Raw genomic sequence first — 27033 nt, forward strand, 5'->3', positions numbered from 1 at the left:
CTGTTTTCAGATCTCACCACAGATGTTCAATGGTATTTAGATCTGGACTCATTGCTTGCCACTTCAGGACAGTCCAGTGTTTTGTCTTCAACCATTCCTGGGCACTTTTTGAAGTGTGTTTGGGGTCATTGTCCTGCTGCAACTGAAGGGATTTAAACTAAACTTAGTACATTTTTGGACAGTGAACGAGGGCATCTACCCGTCACGGGCAGGGACTACGTGGAGGCATATTGGTGACGCAGTCGTATTGCTGTGGTTTAAATAAACAGGGACAAAACAAACATTCAAAACAAATATTCTTCAAAAGAATATCAACTTTATTGCAATCACTTAAAACCTGAAACAAAACATGGAGAGTCGGGTTTAGGTTTGTATCCAAACGAGCATCGGGTAGGTTACACAAATAGATTATTGGTTTGCAAGCTCAATACATGCCACTTAACTTCTATAAACATATGCCAAATGTTGCATGATTGGTTCCTCAGTCAAAAATCGTTTCACAGCAATATCAACAACAATTCATGTTCCCATCACCTTACAAGGCAATGTTGAGTATTTTTTTTAAAAATTCTCAAAATTATTAAAATTATGCTGAGTCATCATGACGTCGCATCCTCATGGAACATGTACACATATCGAATTATCTTATGTTTATATGGATCATGCAAACTACATACGATCATATTTACATGCAATAAGAGTAGTACGGCATGTGAAATGGAGGCCAGTGTTCGCTCATGCCTATACCACTTCGTAATGTGTAACATAAATATACAGTAGATAGCAAAATTAATCCCTGAAAATTTATTTAGAAAATAAATACTTTTGTCAATATTTACAACTTCAAAGATTTTCATACGATTTGTGGAAAAAATATATAGAATATTTACCAACAGCCATAGGTTTTCTCACCCTAAGATGTTTTGTGCATATAAAAATATTTTTGATTTTTTTTCCAGCATTTGAGAAAGTTTCTCCATGTGCATATCATGTGTGGCATTAATGGTTGTGGACGATGCACACTGCGTTCCAAGCCAAGTTGAAGTAATTATCTTGGTTTTGTATTAAACTGAGGTAAGGAGTTCGATATGATAAATCGGGGGATAGCACAATCTGGTAAGACAATAAATATCTCTGAGTGAAATGTACCATGTGTGCTATCAGTAAGTCATGAAGTTTTACAAAATAAAAATACCACCATGCACTATAAAATAAAGCATGAAGAATCAAGGGTTCGTTAATGCCACAATGGACCCCCCCCCCCCCCCCCCCCACCGTGTGACATAAAAACCAATGGAAATTTTCACTCAAATTCCTGAAGGGACTTTTTGTACACTTTTTTTATCCAAATCTGAATTTTTGTATCCACTTTTTTTTTTTTGGTAAGACCTCAAAACTGAATAGTCAGAATGAAAACGACTGCTATAATGTTTCGTTGTTTATAAATCATTTAAAATATGTTATATCGTGTATGAAGGCTGTTCAAAACATGTACAAAAGAGAGAGGCGCGATCGTCTGAATAACATCGACAGTTATCATTTTTCAATGTATGGGCATAAGTATAATTAATAAGAAAAAGGATTTTCTTTTCTTATTATTTATACTTGTATTTTGAAAAACTAACAAAAGGTTAGCACTGGTTAGTATATGCGAGTACCTCATTTAAAGAACATTTTGAATGACTCATGAAAAACATCTTTCAAAAACAAACCTCAAAATATGACCACGGGTTTAAGTTTGAGAGTGCGAGAAAAGCCGCAGACGAGGGTGCCATTTAAAATTCTCTCTCAACGACTGGCAAATAATTTCAAGGTGATAGAGAGGAACCGGAATGAATGTAAAGAGAAAAAGAGGGGGTATCCACAGGTACAGAACCAAGTAGAATAGTCAAAACGAAAACCAGGCAAACCTGGTTTTCCAGGCAAAATAGCCTGGAAATAGAAAACCAGGCAAAATAGCCAGGCTAAACCATCTGAGGTCCTTCCTCAGTGACTTTCTCCAGATCGCTGGGCTGATGACGTAATTTCGGTGATTCGGCCCTCTGGCGAGGAGGTGCACGGAAGCTTTGGCCAGACATGATGAGTTTCCCGAAGCCTGATGTATGTGCAAATGCATATCCCGAGCGACGCATGCTAACACGACGCATTGGCTTGCGGCGCCGAAGCTGAGGTCTGCGACGTTCCTGCACTTGTAGAACACGCACCTGTGTCACACACACACGCACACACACACACACGCACACCCCAATTTGGTCACTGCTCACCTTCCCAACTTGTGCCTACTTCAATCCCTGCCGGGAAGCATAGCACTTAACAGAATGAAATATCAACACAACACCTTTTGCATAAACCCCCCCCCCCCCCCCCCCCAGACTTCAGAAATAACTCTACACAAACTATATACCTTCTATAACTCGTTCAAAAGTTATTTTAAAACTCGGGGGAGCGAGCTTACTGCAGGTGTCTTTCTTCAAAACAAAATATAATTTGGTGACAATTCCAATGAAAGCCACTAATTGGCACATTACATTCCAAGAAGGACCAGAAATCACAATTGAAATTGGTGCTAAGCATATGAGACATTGCTATGGCAAAGTTACTGCATTAGGGAAATGTCACTGAAACAAACAAGTCCAAGGTTGTAGCTGCATACCGAGAGCGAGAGAAAACAACGGTTAACCACAGGCGATTAATGTACAATACACTCCTGTTATTGCTTGCTCTGAGGTCACTAGAACAGCAGATGTCTGACAGCTTTAGCTGAGATAGGTCTGGGCTGGGCTGTTTATCATAAATTGCTCACATTACAACAATCAGCAACTTGATATTATGTTATGGTTCCAATCTTCCAGGCAATGAATGATTAATTTGTCCGATTTTGAGGAATTGAAAGGTGCTTTTGCAATTCTCATTTTAGCTCGATGCAAATATGTTGTCTTTACTTGTTACTTCTGCCACCGAAGTTGGATGGAGGTTACGTTTTCACCCCTGTTTGTCTGTTTGTATACGAGCCGGATATCTCAAAAAAGTTATGTATGGATTCGGCCAAAACTTGGTCGAAAGGTTGGGTGTGTGACAAGGACGGATTGGTTCGATTTTGGTAAATATCCGGATACACGATTTTTTTTTTTTAAAGCGGTTCTTCATAATTGGGAAATATGATATTTTAAATATAGCGTGATTTCATGGGCCAAAACAACATACAGCATGATATTAACCAACCAAACGAATCATACAACACCATATACTCCATTTTGTTTTACCAAATAAATTCCCCCCTCCCAAAATTTTTCCCCAAATAAATTTCAAATAAATCCCCCTCGTCCCCCCCCCCCCCCCCCCCGAAATGTTTTTTTTTTTTTTTTTTCAAATACATTTTTATAGCAGTTGCTTTATCTACTGCTCAGTCCAATGCGGCTACGAGTTTATCATGTGTAATGTTGCTGAACGAAGGCTTTACTGCTCTTGTTGGGTTCACATTGTGGAAGCAAACTAAAGTTTGCTCGTGTGTTTTTCCTTCTCGCCAGTATTTTCATTTTCTCCAAATGTATCATTTTCACCTCTTTTATATCAAACAAAATTATATATTAAAGCATGTATTAAATTGAGAATTCTTATTGATCCCTTAACTTCACTTCACATAAACAAGAAGTTTAAACCCTCCAAAACTACGATTACCACAAACTATCCAATCATGTACTAAAGTCTTGTTGTATGAAAACTATATTTAGGATCTCAAAGTCAGGTCTGGCTCCATCAAAATTCTTTATTCGAGAAAAGATGTCAGTGTCAGTCATATCCATTAAAAATAAATAAAAACTGTGCTGGTGTGTGTGGTAATGCAAGCGTGGTGCAACGAATACCGCATCGCTTAAGGTGGGATAGAGGTCGTTGTGTATGAAGCGAGAGACGATCACAGGAACCATGCAGATAACAACCGTCAGTAAGACCGTCAGACACACTGTGGGCTGGCTCAGCGGCGCACGTGATGCACCTGTGTTCAACACCCGCACACAAATGAGATCACTTAAAAATATATAAACCTCATCTACTTCAAAATTACTCCATGCAATAGTTGTACTTAGAAGTAAAAGTAGACCCATGTTACATTAGCTCTAGATTATTGGAACAAATATGTGGATGTGGATTTACGTAGGTAGCAAAATAAATTGGTATAACATTGGTACTGTTGACTTTAAACACTCACGACTCATTTATAGTTTCTGAGCCAAAGGTTAAACTGGAATACATATCCGAAAGGTTTTGGGAAGATGTGTTGATCGACTCTGGATCCAGAAATTGTATCCTCCCGTACCGCCACTTTATAATTTAGGGTTCGTTTATGGGTGCCACAACGACCTCAAACTTTTTCACCCTCCATAAAACGGGAATTCTCATTTTCTCTCAAGGGAAAATGATGTATTGGAAAGTAATTGAAGTTGAATAAGAGTACTTAGAAATTTACTGCATTGCACCGAGAAAAAACACCGCTACTGGGAAAACGGGAATTCCCGTTTTGTAGGGGGTGAAAATTTGGTGTTGTTGGGGAACCTTTTCATAAAGTTTAATCGTCACAAAACATTACATGCATAATTTTTAACCAAAAAGGAACACAACGAAGGGGTGAGACAATGTAAATTCAGAAATAAATTTTCTACCCCCCCAATCAGTGGCCCAACCTAGTATATATAAATACTAGATAAACATACATATATATATATATATATATATTCAGTGACACTAAATGATGTAAACAACAACAACATGCATTTTAAAGCCATTTTCCCTGCGAGAGCGGGGGGTTAGCCTTGCGGTCCCCATGACAATCTTCTCCATTTTGCCCTATTTTCTGCATCTCCCCTTGTTAACCCCCTTGCCCGCATTTCTTCTTCCACCATCTTTAGCCAAGTCTTTCTCGGTCTTCCCCATCCTCTACTTCCTTCTACATTCATTTCCATCACTCTTCTCAACCAGTCACTTTCATCCTTCCTCAACACATGACCAAACCATCTCAACCTGTTCCTCTTCACAGCATCCATCACAGGCTCTATTCCCATCATTTTTCGCAATTCATCATTTGTCTTCCTCTCTCTCAACGATACTCCACACATCCACCGAACCATTCGCATTTCCACCCTTTCCAGCCTTCGTTGCTACTCTACGTTCATTACCCATGTCTCGCTCCCATAAATCATAACACTTCTCACACATGCAGCATACACCTTTCCCTTCAGCTTCAACGACACTCCCCTCCTCATCAGCACACCACTCAGTTCCCGAAACTTCTTCCATGCACATCTCACTCTTGCAACCGTTGCCGAGTCTGATCCACCTTCTCCATTCAGCATGTCTCCAAGGTAGCAAAATGTTTTCACACCTTCCAGCTTCACGCCGTCTCCAAGATGCAACTCAACATTTCCTTATTAAGTGATGTAAAGATAAATGTAATTCAGTTTTCACATTTGTTCAGATTCATGTCTGATGTACTGTACTAGTGAATCCTTCAAAATCCTTTGCTCATTCATTTTGGTAAAATAAGCCTGCTGTTATATTATCTGCATCCCACGACTGACACCAAAAATGTTTGTTTTCTGAAAGGTAATAAAAGCTTGTATAAATAAATTACCAATGAAAGGGAAGGCTCCAGGAAGAATGGTGTACATGCCATCACTGTATAGTGCAAATGTTATTGCAAAGTACATCGCAATGCTACCCCACACAAAGATCTGGTTGATCGGAGTCCAATAAGCCATGTCTAGGCCAACCTGAAAGACAAACAGGCAGAGCAAAATTTTAAGAAGCAAGATGTAGATGTTCATTTGTTCCGCAATAATGTGTGTACCCATAAAATATATAAATATATATTGCAAAATCAGGCCCCGGGTCATTTGTAACAACAACGTAAATTCAAGTTTGGCCTACATCAGGCCTACATCAGCCCCAAGCCATTACCCTGTTATATAAAGTTTTTTTGTTTTTTTTGGTATACAAGATCGAGGCTCGTGAAAGAGCTAACATTAATCACACAAAAAGTCAAACCGACACATAAAACACAAAATAAGGGGAGTGGTTGACAAGATGGGGAGAGAGGGGGAAGGACACAAACACAACATTTGAGAGCAGGGACATCAAGAGAACTGTGGGAGGGGGAGGGCTTGGGGGGGAGGTGGGAGAGGTATAAAACATATGGACACTGCAAGGACTTCCAGGAAAGAAGTTGGAATTTCGAAAAAGTGTATCTGGGGTGAATTAGTGGGGGTAGAAAAGATCACGGTTTTGGATGGGGGAAGATAAGAGATGGTGGTAAACAGCTGTTTTAAAGACCTGGAGGGAGGAGTGGGATTGAAGGGAGTGGGGGAGTTTGTTCCAGAGGCGGGAGAAAAGGGGAATGAAAGAGTGAAGGTGAGCAGAGAGCCTAGATTTTGGCAGTTTAACCATAAGAGGGTTGCTGGCAGATCTTGTGCGACCTGTAGGAATATTTGGGGGACAGAGCACAGAGAGAGCTGGGGGAGCAAGGCCGGAGAGGAGTCGGTAGAAGACAGAAAGACCACCAACCTGCCTGTGGTGAGTGAGTGAAAGGCCCTCGGAGTTAGCTTCTTGGCAGGAGATTCCAATGATTCTGAAAGCTTTGGCTTCAACAGCATGAAGCCGAGCTAGGTGTGAGGCAGGAGCACCGGCCCGCACAGAGGGGGGAATAGTATTCCATTGAGCTGCGGATGAAAGCCTTGTATGTGGTGAGGAGCTCAGGTGTGCCAAGGAAGGACTTCGCACGACGGAGGATGCCCACTCGGCGACTGGCTTTGGAGGCCAGCTTGGAAATGTGGTTTCCCCAAGATCATGGCAGATAGTAAGACCCAAAAGCTTGAGCGACAGAACTTCTTGGAGAGGATTGTTGAGAAAGTAGATGGGAGGGTTTTCCAGTTGGTCTTTACGGAGAGACATAGTAAGAGTGTGAGATTTGTCAGGATTGAAAGACATGTTCCACTTGTTTGACCAGTCTGTGATTTTGTCCAGGTCTGCAGAGAGTGAGGAGGCTGCAGGCTGCCAATCTGAGGGATGAGGAATGGAGCGGCAGAGTGTGGAGTCATCAGCAAAGAGATAGAGAGGTTTTTCCAGAGAGTCGGAGAGATCATTGATGAAGACCAGAAAAAGCACAGGGCCCAGAACACTACCTTGGGGAACTCCAGCCAGAACAGGAAGGGGCGATGAGAGAAATCCATTCAGGGCCACATGTTGACTACGACCAGAGTGGAAATCCACAAGCCAAGCATGGAAATTTCCATGGATACCATAGGAGGAGAGTTTGGTGAGCAAAGCTGGGTGCCAGACCATATCGAAGGCATGTGATATGTCGAGGGAGACAGCTCTGATTTCCTGTTTGGCATTGAGGACCTCCATCCATTGTTAAGACAGCAGAAGCAACATGTCCAGAGTAGAATGACCTGGTCTGAATCCAAATTGATGATCGGAGATCAAGCCATTGGAGAAGGTGAAGGATTTGATATCAAAAGCAATGATGGATTCCATGACTTTGCTGATAATTGGGAGCAGGCTGATTGGTCTGTAGTTGCAAGGATCTGTTTTTGCACCTTTTTTGTGTAAAGCGGTAATGTTTGCTGATTTCCAAGATGCTGGCAGATGACCTTGAGCAAAAGAGAGGGTGAAAAGAACAGAGAGAGGGTGAGATAGAGCGGCAGAGCAGGATTTTAGGACCCGTGGGCTGATGCCGTCTGGTGCAGATGCAGAATCAGAGTCGAGGTTTGACAAAAACTTTTCCACCTTGTCAGGAGAGAAGGACACAGAGTCCAGGAGCAGTTGGGTTCGACTGGGTAAGGTGGGAACAGAGAGAGATGGGTTTGGGACACAAGATTTTGAGGCAAACACAGAGTTGAGGCATTCGGCTTTGTCATGTGCGGTGTCAACTGTGTAGCCATTTGAGGTGAGGGAGGGGATGGAGGGGGAACAAACACCAGAAACGGATAATTGTTGATAATTAATCAAAGTTTAGCACAGAACTGTGAGGAAAGACTTACCTGAAGGCTCACAACAATGACGAGAGCTGTTGAAACAATTACAGCAAGTGATTGTCCATCAGCCAACTCAGAACCGTTCATGCGCATGGAGGTGTAGAGCATGCCGTAAGGCACAAAGAAGAGGACAATCGAGGTATAGATTCCTCGTGATGTGCAGATGAAAAATTGTTTCTTATTGAAGAGACTATTGATCTGTCCAGGGTTATACAACTTAGGGTACACCAGACTCCACTGTCCCTTCACATCCTGAGGTTCAAAGGAAATATATATCCAACTGTAAAAAATTGTTATTCAGAAGTCACAAAACTATAATTCAGGTCAATGTGTCAATATCCAACAGGCTTCAACTCTTAATTCTCTTCTCTCAAATATGAAAGCATTTTTCCCAAGCCATATTACATTTCCCCATGCATACATGGTAATTACTGACCACCTCGTTGTTCCTTACCTGGTCAAAACATCCCATAGCAAGCACTGGCAAGGAAGTGTATACAATGTTGTAGAGCGTGATGAACCATTGGTCATAAACTGTCTGTGCAGAGTATAAGAACCGGTCATCAGAGCACATTTATGAAACATCCTTTATTATGCCTTTAAACAGTAAATAAACAACAACTGCCGTCTGTTGTTATTGTTCATGATCAAAGTATTCAATTTTCCATCAATGCGGTGCCATCACATATACAACAACAATTGTACTTGCCTGGGCTGAAAAGCCACAGAAGAAGGCAAACCAGAAGTGTACGAGAGTGAAAGCAAAGTTCTTGTAGAAAAAGTAACAAAGGAACTTGCACATGCGCAGGTAAGACCAACGACCATGCACGAGAAGAAGCCGCCGGAGGTAACGAAACTGGCCAAAGGAGAAATCGCTCGCCAGTACTGCCTGCCTGCCCTCCTGCCCGCTGATACCAACACCGATATGCGCCGCTGGGAATGCAAGATAAATGCCACTTGAGACAACGACCCTTAAACGTATTATTTTATTCTTTCTGAGTTGACAAATGTTTTTAAAAATCTTTTATTAGACATTTAATTGCATCTGAAGAAAAAAATGACACTGATGCAGAACTTTGTAAAAGTTTCAACGTTTATTTATTTATTTATTTCGTGGTGGATATGTAGGCAATGCCCATTTGGAGGTGAAATTTTGTACTCATTATATATGGTTCCTGAAGGTACACTACATGACCAAAAGTATTTGGACACCCGAACATCATTCCAAAATCATGGGCATGAATATGGAGTTGGTCCCCCCCCCCCCCCAACTCCCCTCTCCCCACCCCATTTACTGCTATAACAGCCTCCACACTTCTGGGAAGGCTTTCCACTGGATGTTGGAACATTGCTTTTGGGATTCACTTCCATTCAGCCATAAGAGCATTAGTGAGGTCGGGCACTGATGTTGGGTGATTAGGCCTAGCTCGCAGTCGGCGTTCCAATTTATCCCAAAGGTGTTTGATGGGGTTGGGGTCAGGGCTTTGTGCAGGCCAGTCAAGTTCTTCCACACCGATCTCGACAAACCATTTCTGTATGGACCTCGCTTTGTGCACGGGTGCACTGTCATGCTGAAACAGGAAAGGGCCTTCCCCAAACTGTTGTCACAAAGTTGGAAGCACACAATCGTCTAGAATGTCATTGCATGCTGTAGCGTTAAGATTTCCCTTCACTGGAACTAAGGGGCAGAACCCGAACCATGAAAAACAGCCTCAGACCATTATTCCTCCTACACCAAACTTTACAGTTGGCACTATGCATTCGGGTAGGTAGAGTTCTCCTGGCATCCGCCAAACCCAGATTAGTCCGTTGGACTGCCAGATAGTGAAGCGTGATTCATTACTCCAGAGAAAGCATTTCCACTGCTCAAGAGTCCAATGGCAGCGAGCTTTACACCACTCGAGCCAACGTTTGGCATTGCGCATGATGATCTTAGGCTTGTATGTGGCTGTTCGGCCATGGAAACCCATTTCATGAATCTCCCGACGAACAGTTGTTGTGCTGACGTTGCTTCCAGAGGCCGTTTGGAACTCGGTAGTGAGTGTTGCAATGAAGGACAGACGATTTTTACGCACTACGTGCTTCAGCACTCGGCGGTCCAGTTCTCTGAGCTTGTGTGGCCTACCACTTCGCGGCTGAGCTGTTGTTGCTCCTAGACGTTTCCACTTCACAATAACAGCACTTACAGTTGAACGGGGCAGCTCTAGCAGGGCAGAAATTTGACGAACTGACTTGTTGGAAAGGTGGCATCCTATGATGGTGCCACGTTGAAAGTCACTGAGCTCTTCAGTATGGCCCATTCTACTGCCAATGTTTGTCTATTGAGATTGTATGGCTGGGTGCTTGAATATATATACCTGTCAGCAACGTTGTGGCTGAAACAGCCGAATCCACCAATTTGAAGGGGTGTCCGCATACTTTTGGTCATGCAGTGTATTATAAGTTGATCACAAACTGTGGACTGGTGCCACATCATTAATTAGCCAACTGGGTTTTTTATTGGCAATCTGACAGTGACAGGATAATTCTCATGGTTGTAACTCTGGTTCTTAAAGCTTAATACAACAATAAATAAATAATACAGTTCAATTTTTAGTCATTTTGGAACCCATAACCTCTAGCTCAGGTGCCAGTCCAGTGTCCTTGCTACTCAGCCACTGTACCCACATGGTTTTACACTCACTTTTAATCATGTTCACATCATTGGCTCCATCTCCAATGGCAAGTGTTATAGACTTCTTGTTCTGTTTCACCAGGTCCACCACCTGGGCTTTCTGTAGTGGTGTCACACGACAACAGATGACGGCTTTGCACAGGCATGCCAACTCCAGGAACTGCATCTCCATCGTTTTCTGCAGAGCAAAGGCCTGTGGGAATACAAACATAACGCATCATGGACAGCCATAAATGGTTAATGTTCAGGACCATAATGAATCAGTGATATTTCACTGCCCTTAGAATTAATGCAAGCTCTTCAGAGCAGGGACCTCTTATCGTATCTGACTGCCGAATGCTTCAGGGTTATTTCATTTTGGATATTTGTTGCTTTATGCATTTTACTTTTTTGTAGAGGGCTCTCGGCTCATAGGAGGAGCTACATTAACAAACTAGAAAGCATCTGAAAATGCAAAGCCTGTCCACATCCGCTTTGTATTCAGACTTCTTCTTCCGTATGCTAAACAGGAAGAAAACAGCTAAAATAAATGATTATTTTAGGCGACCTTGACCTTTTGATCTCAAACGCAATAGGCTTCAGTGTCCCAATAAGCAAACCCTGCTCAAATTTGCAAAACCAATTCATTGATGCAATATGGAAATTTGGTTCAAATTTCAAGTCAATCGGATGAAAATTAACGTTTATGCAACCTTGACCTTTGACCCTTTGATCTAATAAACAATTGGCTTCTAGCTTTTGATTGGTGAACCAATTCAGTGACCTAAATTGCAGATTCTTAAAATTTCAGGTCAATTGGATGAAAACTGATTTCATGACATTGACCTTTGACCTTTTGACTAAATTATTAACTCATCTTCTCCACATTGTCATAATAAAGATTGACTGCATTCGTCTCAATTGATTGCAAAACACTGTCTTCTGCTGCATGAGGGACATGCTAACTACATGCAGACATTGACATAAGCAAGGAGGAATAACCGATCGGTAACAATGGCCTGGGGTAAACAATCAGCTTGTGTGGAATACGTCTTGGATGTGCATGGGTGAGCGCATGAGGTGGTGATGGACAGCATATTTGAAGGCCAACTGATTTAGTCATCTGATTACGATTACTTAATCTAAAATACCTGCTTTTTCAAACGTCATCTCCACAGTTCACACTGAAAATCTGCATTATTAAATATTAAATGATGAAGTAAGAATCAATCACACAAATGGTCAAAGCCAATAACATTATAAACCATAAAAAGTCAATATAAAGCTTAAAAATGCACCCGGTGCTGTGCGCATAACCTCAACAATTTATATCTCATGATCTCAAGTTATTACTGCTTTTGCCATTCGATTAACGCTTTCATCCCTGGAGGTTCAAGTGATATAAACTTTCAACAGAGGTGGACTTGTGGATCTTCAGTGAAGGTTTTACCGATATAGACACCGGTTTTGTTCAGTCTTCCACTCTGGGCTTAACAGCAAGTGTGTAGTATTGCAAATTAAAATGGTTGGATAGTCATAAACTAGGTAAGTATATTACTTTTAGAATTAAAATTGAGCTCCAGTTACATTTTCCAATCAAATATCTACTGGAATACAAATACAACTTCAAAATAGCATGGAGTATGATAATACTCCACATGTAGGAGTTGTTGTTGTTGTTGTTGTAGGGATGGCAAGGGACAAAATGACTGCCCATTCAAATGTGTACAAAATGATAAGTTTTAAAACCACTATAGAGTGAATTGTCATAAGCATTTAAAAGCCATAGCATTTATTCTCGAATTATCTACTTGTATAGGATTAATGATATACTAAAGATAATTTATAGTTACAATTTATTTTGCGAATCTCCTGGCCAGATTAAGTGAGCAAGGACTGGAAGGGAAAAAAACATCACGGAGCAAATTAAATTAAGGAAATGGAGAAGAATTGCACACGTACATCGTATGGAACCCAACATCTATAGCTGTGTTATCTCAAAACATGCAATGTACATCTCACCAGACTATGCCCGTTGATGACTAGAGCGTATTCTGCAGTGGGTTTAGTCTTGCCCGGAACGGTTTCAAACTGTTCAACCTCGTTGATCTTCTTCTGGGCATTCCTGTGCAAGCAATGGCAAGCAAGTTCCTCATTTCATCACAACAATATTTGGCTGCTTGCATCGGTTAAACAAATGTGTGAGTAAAGAAAGTTCCATCCCACAGGGTGCAATATTATATCATGGACTTATGCCATTTTTGCACACATAATATAAAGACAGCTGCAAATTAGACTTCGATGACATAAATTGGGCTCATCCAGAGGCCAAATTAGGAATCTTTATGATATTAAAGGCTGGCAGGATGACTCGGAGGAATGCACACACTCATCTTTTAAGCTGTGTAGCCTGGGTTTGAATCCAGAACCAGATATAAACCGTCATCCCAGTGTTTAATCAATATGTGTGCTGTCCCTCCGATGGACGTTAAGCTGGGCGTCCCCTCTGCCGGCATTAGTTGGTGGACGTTAAAGATTCCACTATGTCTTTCATGAAGAAGATGCGAGCTATCGCTGGCACCATGTCCAATTCCAAATTTCTGCACTAACTACTGCTGGGAAGGCAATGCCAAATCAGCTAATATAACCCTTGCCAAGAAACTGCTTCAGCAGCATCAGCGCTCTGTAGCAAAGTATGGTGCATCAGAATAAATGTACCAGTCTAAAATGCTATTGTTTGCAATGGATTTTGTGAGATATTCAACATTCATATATGAAGTTGGTGCACTCAAGTTTCAAAAATATTGTTACATTTGTGGGGGGTAGATGATGGAATACCAAAGTGAAGGCAGGATTGTATAGGTAGAGCATGGACCGTGTACGAGTAGGAGACATCATGATGTATTAAGTAGGGAAACTGGAGCTTAAGGTTATATGTGAGGGGTGAAGGCTATGTTAATTAGATAGGGGTTAAGATTCGTTTTCCACCAGTATGTGATTGCCCTCGGTGGTTTTTCCCTACGTTTTTACAATTAAAACAAGGCCTGCCATAAAACCATCCAGACAACAACAATAACAACAACCGTTCCCTGCAAGCAGGCAGAGCAGTTCGGCAACTAAACCCCGTCTCCAAAGGATTGTAAACGGCATGTCATGCCCCGAGCTTCGTGATTGGTCAAGGAGACATGGGGTGATTCAGTGGAGCTTGGCGATTGGACAGTATTACGTCATCGAGAGGCTTAGAGAAAGAGGAAGAAGAGTCACTCTCGAGTTGCTTTAGTCTTTGCTATCTGGTAGGCTCTGTCTTTTGCATGGACAAGAATGCTGTGCCATTTTTTCTTTGTTCGTGCTGGTGTGATTTTGCTCGTGTGTTTGAATAGGATGCTAGCCATTGTTTGTTCGGCTGGGTCATCCAGTTTGTGCACTTTGGAGGAGAGGGAGGGAAGAAGAAGAGTCACTCTCTCAGTCACTTTTGTCTCTGATCTGCTTGGTTTCTGAGTACGAACAAGAAGCTCACCATTGTTGGTGTGTTTGGTATGCTGGGATTTGTGTGTGCTTTTGAAAGAGTGTGAGGCTTTTGCTGCGCTGGCAGCATCTCGACAGAGGCGGGCAACATGTGAGCTCATCAAGGAGCTGGGTTCTGCGTGGAACTTGACAGTGGAGAGCGAAAGGTGGCCGTCTTGGCTGCTTGCTCACGCCTGGGCGTTTGACGCGCGGTTTTTGTCGCCATTGTTTGAGCGCTTCGCTCGTAAGTCGCTACACCGGCTGCAGCGACCATCAAGCTCCGAGAAGCATTTTGGACCAAAGCTGAGTGCCGACCAGCTAAAGGGAATTTATTTTATTTTATTTGTTCCCCTTGTGTATGTATTTGAGTCTAACTGGAGGATCCTCGCCGTAGGGAATTAGTCTTTACTTTAACCTTTATTTCACCACTTTCGCATTACATTTACTTTCATTAAATTATTTATTGTGACATTTTTCATTTGTTGTGTTGTGTTTCTTTGTTTGTGAGTTCGTCAATAAACCCATGTGGCCTCTGTTCAGGTAAGCACCTCGCTGCCCCCATTCCCGCGCGCGCCATAAAAATAACCGCCAATAATTCGGAGTTTGCCTCGGGAGTAAAAACAATCGGTCATTCGTCACCCAGTGGTCTTAATTGCTGGGCGACACGACAGTATGTAAGAATTTGTATTTGGTCTTGATATTTTAAAACTGCTTACTCGATCTCTGCATGTACTTCCTGTTCCGAGTGGCCAGAAACAATGAACATCTCCATGTCATCCCGAAGCATGTTGCATGAGTAGCCAATGTTCACAGCGGTTTCTGCAACACAACAAAACAAATGGACTTTGATACAATAGCAGATGGCAAGCAAATGTGTGCATACAGAAACCTAAATGTTCAGCAAAACAACTGAAAAACCTCAAATGTACCTCGAAATGCTTCAGAAATGTTACGTGGTTAAAATGCATTTAATAAATTACACAGAAAATATTCATCAAGCCTGATAAATTTAATTAAGGGGGTGCATGCAATGCCTTTATAGAAGATAATGCTATAAAGAGCACAGGCAAGGATGTGTACAGAATGTATATCAACATAAATTATACAACGGTGTCTAACTTTTCTGTCATGATTGCAATCTCCGCTCTCACCTTTTCACTCATAATTACCAAACTCTGTATGCATTACACTATATAAATAACTCATGAGGTACCTGTGCTATGCACAGGAAGGAGCCCAAATTAAATGCAAACAGACAATGCAGAATGGCAAATGCTAAACCATGAACCAATAAATTCCACATTCCGCTGCCACCTTCAGTCGAATGCCAGGCATGGACAACTGGTTCCTGAAGGACTTGGGCAAATACAACTCACTGCAGCTGAATGTTTCTACATGCTGTCAATGGTGAAACTACAAATGGCAAATCCACAAATGTAACGGGAAGAAACCCTCACACCATTTCCTTATTCTCCTTTAAACTCAACCTCTTTCTATATTTTCATTCCAACAGCATAATTCCAATCATAAATAATAACTACACCATTAATATAACAAAATACTCGTACAATGTTAGAAACACTCGTGAGGTAAACAAATATAAATGCGGTTCTAACATGATAACCAACACAGATGGATCTGCCGGTGAGCAAGGGTGGATACGTAACACTTCAGACGGATAGAAAATCAAAATCATAATTGCATTGAGAAATTTAATGAAACATCCAACCCACCTTAGGACACCCACTGAGACCCCAAAAGTTTCCACAGAAAGTTTGGCGGAGCAAACTGATGGAGTAGTCCGGGGACGAAAGACAAACAGACACTCCTGCTTTATAAAATAGGTTCGGCATATGAATGCACTTGTGTTTGTTTGTTTGACTTGTATACATTCCTAAACCGCTGAACGGAAAGAGTCAAAATTTAGTGGTTGTACTTGTGGCGTGCCTGGGAATGTTTTTGGATGCAAAAAAAAAAAGTAGTGACAGCGGTTCGAGAAGTGGGGGATGATGCTCATTCTCTATGTAAATGTATATCATGTACCACCACCCAGTGGAGGTGGGTGAGGTTATTACAAGTCAGCTGTGGAAATGACTTGCAATTTTGCATTGTGCATGTGGCATAGTGCAAGTGCTTCACCAACCCATGCTAGAGGGAGCGGGTTTTACGCTCATGTCAGGAGCGGGTTTTTCTTGTGTCTTACAATTGTGGTTATGACATCTATATTTACTTCCAAGTTTTTATATTCTGTTCAATTCAATCAAAAGTAGACTCTTTTCGAAGCATTTTGTGCCAGATGACGTCATGACATTCTTGTGGGTGACGCTTCAAGCCCAACTGTTATGGGATTGCAGTTGTTATTGTTCTATGGTCCACCAATCCTATCAAATGACATTCCATCACATCACCAATCATCGACAGGGATATCCGTGAGTTAAAAATGGAAAACAACATGTCTGGTAACATTTCCAAGTAATTGTAACGAACAAAGTCAATCTTTAAAAGACCAATACTGAAATTGGTTCCAGAAATAATTGGTGAACACTTTGTCAACATCATAAAGGAATATCCAAAAATCTTTTGTTTTGTTTTTCCTCATTTTTAGCTCACCTGGATCCAAGTTCAGGGGATCTTATGCGATGGTGCATCGTCCATCTGCCAGTCCGTCCGTCCGTCCGTCCGTCCGTCCGTCCGTCCGTCAACATTTGCAACGTCTTCTCCGAAACAGCTGAAGAGATTGTGACCAAACTTGGAACAAATGATATTTGTTGCGTTGACTAAAGTTTGTTCACGGCAATAAAAAAAACAAGCGTTAAGCCTAGGTCCCCCGTCGGGGAAGTGATGTGAGTTGACAAAGTGGAAGACGCAGAAAACATGCTATGATATGATATTTCGCTCAAGGTTCAGACATACATGGAGGCGGCCATCTTAGATTTTGACGTGGCAACCCAATTTTCAATAGCGTTCTTCCTTATGCCTAGATACACCCACACACGAGATTAGAAGTTGGTACTTCGCTTATTTTTCAAGATATTTCGTTCACAAGGTTCAGACATATATATGGTGGTGGCCATCTTGGATTTTGACGTGGCGACCCAATTTTCAATAGGGTTCTTCCTTATGCCTAGATACACTCAACCACCAGATTAGAAGTTGGTACATCGCTTATTTTTCAAGATATTCCACTCACAAGGTTCAGACATACATGGCGGCGGCCATCTTGGATTTTGACGTGGCGACCCAATTTTCAACAGGGTTCTTCCTTATGCCGAGATACACCGACACGCCAGATTAGAAGTTGGTACTTTGCTTATTTTTCAAGATATTTCGCTCACAAGGTTCAGACATATATATGGTGGTGGCCATCTTGGATTTTGACGTGGCGACCCAATTTTCAATATCTTTCTTCCGTGTGCCTTGATACACCCACACACCAGATTAGAAGTTGGTACTTCGCTTATTTTTCAAGATATTCAGCTCACAAGGTTCAGACATATATGGCGGCGGCCATATTGGATTTTGACGTGGCGACCCTATTTTCAATAGGGTTCTTCCTTATGCCTAGATACACCCACACACCAGATTAGAAGTTGGTACTTCGCTTATTTTTCAAGATATTCTGCTCACAAAGTTCAGACATACATGGCGGTGGCCATCTTGGATTTTGACGTGGGTTGCACCCACACACCAAATTCGAATGCGGTCCTTCGCTTACGCACGCACGCCCGCACGCACGTCCGCACGCACGGACGGACGGACGGGAAAACCATAGTCCCCCTTTCGCTCCGCGGTGCGACAGGGGACAAAAAAATCAGGGTCTAAGGGGGTTTACCGGGGTCAAAGTGGATCCGGGTTTGACCCCCAAAATAGGTATTTGCTTTCTTTGCAGAAACTACACAGTCATGCAATTTCGATGAAACTTCACCACAACCTTCATCATCTGTGATGTACCAATGTTTGTTCAAGGCATTAGAAAAATTGGGGTCTGATGAGGTATATGAGGTTGGGGGAGGGTGGGGTTGGAGGGTTGGGGGAGGGTGGGGTTGGGGGGTTGGCCCCCAAAATAGGTATTTTGTTTGTTTGTTTAAGGTATTATGATTATGTTCGTGAGATTCTACATGCTGCCCTGTCTTCTAGAAACCATTGAAATTGGTTTAAAATACCCTTAGTTGGTACAGTATATTGTTTATTCTACCTGGTCAGCACCAGGGCTTTTGCCCCTATGTTGATTCCATATGATATACGATAAACTTATTTATAGGACCATTACTAATTGTCGCTGTCGGAAAGTGCACTTGAGCAGCTTCATTTTATCACGATTTCTTCAACGATTGAACAATATTATAAAATATAAAATACATGAGGTGTGATCAAAAAGTTCCGGGAACTTAATACAGTTAATCTGTATTAGGACAATACAGTTAATCAAATGAATCTCCTTCAAAGTAGTCTCCTGATTGAACACAATGATTCCCACGGTCCTGCCATTTTTGAAGCATCTGTGGTACTCTTCTTTTGTGACAGCTTTCAGTTCCTGGGTCGCATTTTCGATGATGATTGGCACATCCCGATAAATCTTTCATTTCAAGGTGAATTTCAGTCTTTGGAACAGAAAGAAGCCATTTGGTGCCAAATCTGGTGAATACGCGCATGGTGGGTGGGGAGCCAGGGGAATGTTGTGCTTGGCCAAAAAATTTCATGTGGAGAGCGCTGAACGTGTCGGCGCATTGTCGTGATGCAACTTCCACAAACCGACTCTCATTTTCAGGCCGCTCCCGTCGAACTGCGTCTCTTAGGCATTTCAGAACGGCTAAATAAAACCACAGATTCACCATCTGACCTTGTGGAACAGAACGATGGTGCACAACACCTTGCCTGGCAAACAAAAACACAATCAACATCATCTTTACATTTGAGTGCACCTGCTTTGATTTCTTTCGGCGTGGTGACAACGGGACCGTCCACTGAGATGACTGATGCTTAGTCTCCAGGTCGTGGCCAGAAACGCAAGTCTTGTCACCTCTAATGATGCTGGGCAGGAAGTTATCAATGAGTTGCTTAGATAGTGTAAGAAGATCTGTTCCTTCTGTTCCGGAGTGAGAACCCACAGGACGAACTTTGCCGAGACCCACTTCATTCCCAAATCTTGAGCCATAATCAGTTGGCATGTGCCATAGGAGATGTGCCGTCATCATTCGTCCGTTAACAGGAATCGTATCACGGACATGATTGCTTCCTCACTGTGCGACGTTGATGGACGATTGAGGCATGGATCATCATCGATGGAAGTTTGGCCACTATGAAAATGAGCAAACCACTTGAATGTTTTCGAACGGCTGAGAACTTCATCCTCAAATGCAGTTTTTAATATTTCATAGGTTTTCATGGCTGTTTTACCAAATTTCCCACAGAATTTGATGCATACACGTTCCTCCCTCAAGACATTTTACCATACATCAAAAAAAACATCTGCACAAAACAGTGGATCACTCAAGACTGAAGCAATATTGTGGCTTCCTGCCAGAGGTTTGATGTCAGCAAGTGTTGCCCACAATATCATTTCTTTAATATCTCTACAGTGTACTTCATTTCCCTAAAATAAATTTAGTCCCAGAACTTCTTGATTCGACCTTGCACATTAACTATGCTACAAAATGCTGGTTGTGGGCTGGGTCGGTGTGTTCATGTGGATGCACGTGTACCTTGTTTGTCTCCTGTGAGCACCCAAAGCTTGATATCAGCCCTGGCGAGGTCTGCAATGGCATCAGGCACTCCATCCTGCAGCTTGTCCTCGATCGCTGTTGCACCGAGCAGCTGTGTCACACCATCAAATGTCAATGAGCACCAGTAATGCTCGCATGTTGTAAGGTTATTTTCACTCGAGAAATTTACAATTGAAGCTTATTAAGTATCATTTTTTCCACATTTCATTTTGGATCAAAAACAACAATAATATCTAGAATGCACTCAAGGGAAGTGCTGACTCATGACATTATGTTTATCTTCCAAGAAGTCATGGTTAATACAAGTTCCCTTACAAGAAACGTCAATGCAGGAGAAGGCCATTTGGCCCAAAAAGCCCGCACATTTATTGTTTTGGGTATTAATGTTTAATTTTGAGCTGAATATAGCTTGGAACGTCAAGATCGGAAACTGCTTGGCCAATACCCCTCACATTTTGCACATATGCTCGGGACACTCATGGATGAAAAATAAATTTGGCCCACTACCTCCCTACCTCACACCCCTTCCACTCCATTGTGGATGGCGAGATGACAAGTAGGGTTTTTTTTTTTTTTTTTTTTTTTTGGATACAAGATCGAAGCTCGTGAAAGAGCGAACATTAATCACACAGAAAGACAAACCGACACATAAAACTTAGAACATCGGGAGCGGTAGACAAGATGGGGAGAGAGGGGGAAGGACACAAACACAACATTTGAGAGCAGGCACCGAGAGACATGGAGACATCGAGAGATCTGAGAGAGGGCGAGGGCTTTGGGGGGGGGGCATGGGAAGGGGGCGGTGGGAGAGGTATAAAACATATGGACACTGCCAGGACTTCCAGGAAAGAAGTTGGAATTTCAAACAAGGTGGATCTGGGGTGAATTAGCGGGGGTAGAAAAGATCAAGGTTTTGGATAGGGGAAGATAAGAGATGGTGGTGAACAGCTGTTTTAAAGACCTGGAGGGAGGAGTGGGATTGAAGGGAGTGAGGGAGTTTGTTCCAGAGGCGGGAGAAAAGAGGAATGAAAGAGTGAAGGTGAGCAGAGAGCCGAGATTTCGGCAGTTTAACCATCAGAGGGTTGCTGGCAGATCTTGTGCGACCTGTAGGAATATTTGGGGGACAGAGCACAGAGAGAGCTGGGGGGTGCAAGGCCGGAGAGGAGTCGGTAGAAGACAGAAAGACCACCTACCTGCCTGCGGTGAGTGAGTGAAAGGCCCTCAGAGATAGCTTCATCGCGGGAGATTCCAATAATTCTGAAAGCTTTGGTTTCAACAGCGTGAAGCCGAGCTAGGTGTGAGGCAGGAGCACCGGCCCATAGGGGAGAACAGCATTCCATTGAGCTGCGGATGAAAGGCTTGTATGTGGTGAGGAGCTCAGGTGTGCCGAGGAAGGACTTCGCACGACGGAAGATGCCCAGTCGGCGACTGGCTTTGGAGGCCAGCTTGGAAATGTGGTTTTCCCAAGAAAGATCATGGCAGATGGTGAGACCCAAAAGCTTGAGCGACAGAACTTCTTGGAGAGGATTGTTGAGAAAGTAGATGGGAGGGTTGTCCAGTCGATCTTTTCGGAGAGACATAGTAAGAGTGTGAGATTTGTCAGGATTGAAAGACATGTTCCACTTGTTTGACCAGTCTGTGATTTTGTCCAAGTCTTCAGAGAGTGAGGAGGCTGCAGACTGCCGATCTGAGGGAAGAGGAATGGAGCGGCAGAGAGTGGAGTCATCAGCAAAGACATAGAGTATTTTCAAGAGAGTCAGAGAGATCATTGATGAAGACCAGAAAAAGCACGGGGCCCAGAACACTGCCTTGGGGAACTCCAGCCTGAACAGGAAGAGGAGATGAGAGAAACCCATTCAGGGCCACACGTTGACGACGACTAGAGAGGAAGTCCGCCAGCCATGCGTGGAGATTTCCATGGATACCAAAGGAGGAGAGTTTGGTGAGCAGAGCGGGGTGCCAGACCGTGTCGAAGGCACGTGATATGTCGAGGGAGACAGCTCTAATTTCCTGTTTGGCATTGAGGACCTCCATCCATTGTTGAGACAGCAGAAGCAGCATGTCCAGAGTAGAGTGACCTGGTCTGAAACCAAATTGATGATCAGAGATCAAGCCATTGGAGAAGAGGAAAGATTTCATATCCGAAGCAATGATGGATTCCATGACTTTGCTGATAATTGGGAGAAGGCTGATTGGTCTGTAGTTGCTAGGATCTGTTTTTGCCCCTTTTTTGTGCAAAGCGGTGATGTTGGCTGATTTCCAAGCAGATGGCAGTTGACCTTGAGCAAAAGAGAGGGTGAAGAGAACAGAGAGAGGGTGAGATAGAGCGGCAGAGCAGGATTTTAGGACCCGTGGGCTGATGCCGTCGGGTCCAGTTGCAGAATCAGAGTCGAGGGTTGACAGAAACTTTTCCACCTTGTCAGGAGGAAAGGACACGGAGTCCAGGAGCAGCAGGGTACGACTGGGTATGGTGGGTACAGAGAGGGATGGGTTTGGGACACAAGATTTAGAGGCAAACACAGAGTTGAGGCATTCAGCTTTTTCACGTGCGGAGTCAGCTGTGTAGCCGTTTGAGGTAAGGGAGGGGATGGAGGGGGAACAAACACCAGAAACAGATTTGACCAGACGCCACCAGGATTTGGAAGAGGGAGACAGATAAGAGAGTTCGGTCTTGAGAACGGAGAGATATTGTTTCCTGGCTTTCCTGAGGGTGGACACACACTTGTTTCGGGCTTTGTGAAAGGAAATGAGATTTCCTTCCGTTGGATTTGCTTTCCAGGAGACGAAGGCAAGTTGTTTCTGGGCAACAGCCTCACCACAAGATTCCGTGTACCATGGACGGGAGGAAGGGTATGACAACTGAAGATGAGATGGGATAAATCTGTGCATGAGAGAGAGCAATTTACTTTGGAAGAATTCCCAGGATGAGTTGATGTCAGAGGTGGTAGAGATGGGAGACCAGTCCAGATGATTGATGGCTGCTTGAAGACCGTGCCAGTTGGCCTGAGTGAAATGCCAGACTCGCCGACGCTGAGCAGGCTCTCTGAGGATGGTCAGAGAGATGTCCACTTTAACAAGGACATGATCAGATGATCCGATTGGAGCAGAAGAAGAGCAGCAGACATTTTCAGGGAAGTTAGTCATAACCAAGTCCAGAAGAGAAGATGTTCCGTTGACTGAGATCCGGGTCGGGAAATTGACAGATTGTGTCAGTCCCAGTGAGTCGCAGAAGTCCTTTGCTGAGGAGCCATGGCTGGTGAGAGAGGTACCCACACCCAGCCAACTGGCATGATGACAGTTGAAATCACCACATATGAGGAAGAGAGAGTTGGGATGAGTAGATAGAAGTTGGTCCATATTATCAGACAGCGAGATGTAGATGGAGTCATCACTGTTTGGTGGACGGTACAACACACATATGAACAAGAGGTGGGAGCGAAGGGGAAGCCGTAGCCAGAGGTATTCTTGGGGGTGAGGTGGAGAGAGTGCAGTGCAGGGCAAGTGAGGAAGAGAGTTTTTGATAAAGATAGCAACCCCGCCTCCAGGACGAGGCTCAGGTCTATCATACCGGAGGAGGGAGTAGCCCGGGAGAGATACTAAGGAATCAGAGACATCATAAAGGAGGAAAGTTTCTGTTAAGCAGATCACGTCTGGTTTGACAGAAGCAACCTGTATGGAGAGATCAGTTAAGTTTGAACGAAGGCCCCGGATGTTTGAGGTCCATACCGTTAATGAAGAGGAAGGGGGAGCATCAGATACAGAACAGGGGGGAGGAGGGGTAGGGTAAGATGTGGAAGAGGTGGAAGGGGTAGGGAGAGCTGTTGAAGGTGTGTCAGAGATTTCAGAATAGCTCGGAGAAAGGGAAGGATGGGGCGGACAAAAGGTTTGATGGTGATTGGGTGAGGCACAATGAGGTGTTATTTGAGGAGGGGGAAGAGCGAGGCAGAAGGTTGGGGGAGATGGAGGTGAGAGTTGGAAGGGGGAAGAAGCGGGGAGGACGCTTTGAGGAGGGGGAGTGAGAGGGGGGAAATTGAGAAGCAATGAGGGTGGGGAGATTTGAAGGGGAGGGGTGAGGGGGGAGTTTGGGAGGGAAGGGACAAGGGGAGGGATTTGAAAGGGATGGGATATGGGGGAGATTTGGAGGGGAGGGGTGAGGGAGGAGTCTAGGAGGGGAGGGGCGAGGGGGCGTCTTGGCGGGGAGGGGTGAGGGGGTAGTTTAGGAGGGAGGGGGCAAGGGGGGAGATTTGAAAGGGATGGGTGATGGGGAAGATTTGGAGGGGAGGGGTGATGGGGAAGATTTGGAGGGGAGGGGTTATGGGGAAGATTTGGAGGGGAGGGGTGAGTTTGGATTTTCGAAAGTGTACGATTTATGGGAAACGAACATTTATTGCAAAATGAGTTTCTTGTGACCTTCGAGTTAAAAATACGTTTAAGGACGCTGGATGGAGGATGGAGTGCAGGAGAGTTTAGGGAATGTAGAAAAAAGGCACTATAGGAGATGGATATTTTTTTGGGGATGAATTGATTTGGTGAGCAAGTCGAAAGCAGCCTTTTAAAGAAGAAGAAGAAAAAGGTGTTATAAAATATGACGGAATACATAACTTGAGGGGAAAGTGTAAACATTGAAGGTTAATAACAGTGAAAACTATCTGGGGAAATGGGGGAGAAACACGTGGTCGAAGAACGAACGAACGAATAAGAATGAATAAACGAATGAGAACAGAGAAGGAAATGTTTTGTTTTTTTTTTTTTTTAGTTGACATTTACACAAGGAAGTAGGCTATGGGTGAAAAGACTGGGAATACAGAGAACGAAAGTTATTGGATCACAAACGACGGACCGCTGAGAGAAAAACAAAGCCTCAAGGTTGTACAGTGTACACTGTACAAGGCCTCAAGACAAGACACGAATTAACACGATTTTCAATACAGGTATGAAAGATTTGCACCGAAAAATCTTTGTCGGGACACAATATACGTACAACACCATAAATAAATACAGTTTTAACGAAAATACAAATGGGAACAATCACTTAACTTCGATTTCAAATCGTTCGCGACGCGGCAAAGGCCTTGCTCGCGACACGGCAAACAGACGATCAATTTATGAAAGATAAACACCGAGAAACAACCAAAGTTGCACACAATAACTTCACACACCGAAAGATAAATACAGTTTCGACAAAATACAATTTCGAACAGACTTAACTTCGAAAAACGTGGAGACCGTGTGGAGCTTCGAAAATCCCTCCCACCGTCTCCGAGATCTCGCGAGACTCCGAGGGTGCATATTTCTATCACTGCTTCGTATCAGATGTTGCGGCTACTTGGTCATGGTGTTACGTGATCCCCTCGGTGACTACCTGGTCTCGGTGACCCCCGGACCGTGAGAGGAACTTCGCCAGAAAGTTGTATCACATATGCGCTTTCGCCACGCAATCCATATGAATTCCACACAAGAGAAAACTGAGTTTCAATGATATATTTCAAGGGTAATGATACCATACAAGTTCAATGCTACAATCAAGGATATTTTCCCCGAGCAATCCACCATCAACAATTCACAATCCACAATCAATCCCCTAGATGATTAAGATGGCCATCTTATATATGTGTATCCCCTTTTGTACTCACGACCCCCTTTTGGTCTCTGTCCCTCACAATGTCTCTGGGCCCCTCCTGACCAAGATGATGGTCGGCTTCGCCGCACTCGGGCGGTTGAACGAACCCCGGGTGGACGTGTTTCCACCGGGCAGGTATCGTACTGGGGACCACGGCTGCAGCCCCCTCGTGGCCATGCGAAGCGGGTACTGTAAAGCAAGCAAAAGCCACACGCCGCTTGCAACGCGTTGTTAGGCCCCAACGTGCGACCCGTACGCGTCTTTGTAGACGGTGTCGCGAACGGTGCCAGACGCTGGGTCGGTGCACGGCCACACGGCAGTTTGACGTCCACCGGGCAGGTATCCGTCCCGGTAACTCCTCTCGCCAGACGGGCTCGGGAACGCCGCTTTTCCACACGGCTCAATATCAATCCCACCTCTCGTCGGAGCGGGGCGAGGAAGAAGAATCCTCGTCGCTTTTCTTCCTCGTGTCTTTTTCCTTCCGTTTCCGGTCTCTTTTTCCAGAAGGGCTCCTGACCCTCCAACCACAACAACCCTTAATCTACTATACATTGATAAGCCAAGACCTGAATAGTACTTCACATACATTCCCATAAATATGTAACACTCCCCCCCTTCAAGAAAGAAAGTTTGAACCCAGCGAAAACTTTCTTTGCCGGCCAACTTGGATAAACAAACCAGGTAACTCAACCCCCAAATCATCAGTTCCCCTGGGCAACAATTATCACAACTCAAAAATAAAGCAACAATATTTCACAAAACCCCCAGAGATTTTCAAAGGTAATTCACTCTGGACAAAGCACCAGCAACGACATTGTCCCTGCCCTTTACATGTTCAATTTCCCGTTGGACTCCTACCAAGCCAAACTCCATCTCATGACCCTCTGACTTTGACTGTCAGTTTCTTGTGAATGAAGGTTAAGGGGTTGATCAAAGATCCAAAGTTAAGCAACTCGATAGCACTTTTTCCGGGAGGCCAAGCCGAGTATTCACTACATGGATGCCTTCAGGAACGTGGAGTTCACGGTTAGTCCGTGCAGGAAAGTTCTCTACATGGACGCCTTGAGGAACGTGGAGTTCACGGTTAGTCCGTGCATGAAAGTTCACTACATGGACGCCTTTAGGAACGGGGCGTTCACGGTTAATCCGTGTAGGAATCTTGGCTCGGCGGCTCCGCCGCCTTCAGTGCTTCAGCTTTTCAGAACTTCCCTAATAATTATGGGGGGACCGCTTGTCACTGTAGTCCCAAATATAGCGGTCTCCTTCTCGGCCACTACTTTGACAATCCTTCCTTCGGGAGCTGCCGTAACTCAGGGAGCCTCCATAATAATATTGATTGCGGCCACCACCAAAACTACCGCCCAGTTGTACTCTCCTGTAGACCTCTCGACGCCTACGAAATGCCTTCCCTACTGTTATGGTCCGACCCTCCAAATCCTTGCCATTCCAATTCTTCTCTGCCTCTCTGGCGTCTTTTGTGCTTGCAAACGTGACAAAGCCGAACCC

The 27033-nt window shown here is 43.8% G+C and overlaps 1 protein-coding gene across 6 annotated transcripts in view; it reads right to left on the reverse strand.

Moving 5' to 3' along the window:
• Positions 1-283: 283 nt before the first annotated feature.
• The window catches only part of LOC137422152 (phospholipid-transporting ATPase ID), a 160859-nt gene continuing 134109 nt past the window's right edge, over positions 284-27033 (reverse strand). For all 6 annotated transcript variants that reach the window (XM_078772335.1, XM_078772337.1, XM_078772340.1 and 3 more), the window contains exons 19-28: positions 19887-19998; positions 14901-15003; positions 12703-12805; positions 10711-10894; positions 8737-8960; positions 8482-8565; positions 8034-8279; positions 5627-5765; positions 3864-3994; positions 284-2204 (exon numbers count right to left, since the gene is read on the reverse strand). In XM_078772335.1, the coding sequence (XP_078628461.1) occupies positions 1965-2204; positions 3864-3994; positions 5627-5765; positions 8034-8279; positions 8482-8565; positions 8737-8960; positions 10711-10894; positions 12703-12805; positions 14901-15003; positions 19887-19998 (1566 nt within the window). In that variant the 3' untranslated portion in view covers positions 284-1964. The remainder of the gene's footprint in view (positions 2205-3863; positions 3995-5626; positions 5766-8033; positions 8280-8481; positions 8566-8736; positions 8961-10710; positions 10895-12702; positions 12806-14900; positions 15004-19886; positions 19999-27033) is intronic.

This window comes from Myxine glutinosa, chromosome 2 (assembly GCF_964187855.1).
Source record: "Myxine glutinosa chromosome 2, kmMyxGlut1.1, whole genome shotgun sequence".
In the NCBI taxonomy this organism is placed as follows: domain Eukaryota; kingdom Metazoa; phylum Chordata; class Myxini; order Myxiniformes; family Myxinidae; genus Myxine; species Myxine glutinosa.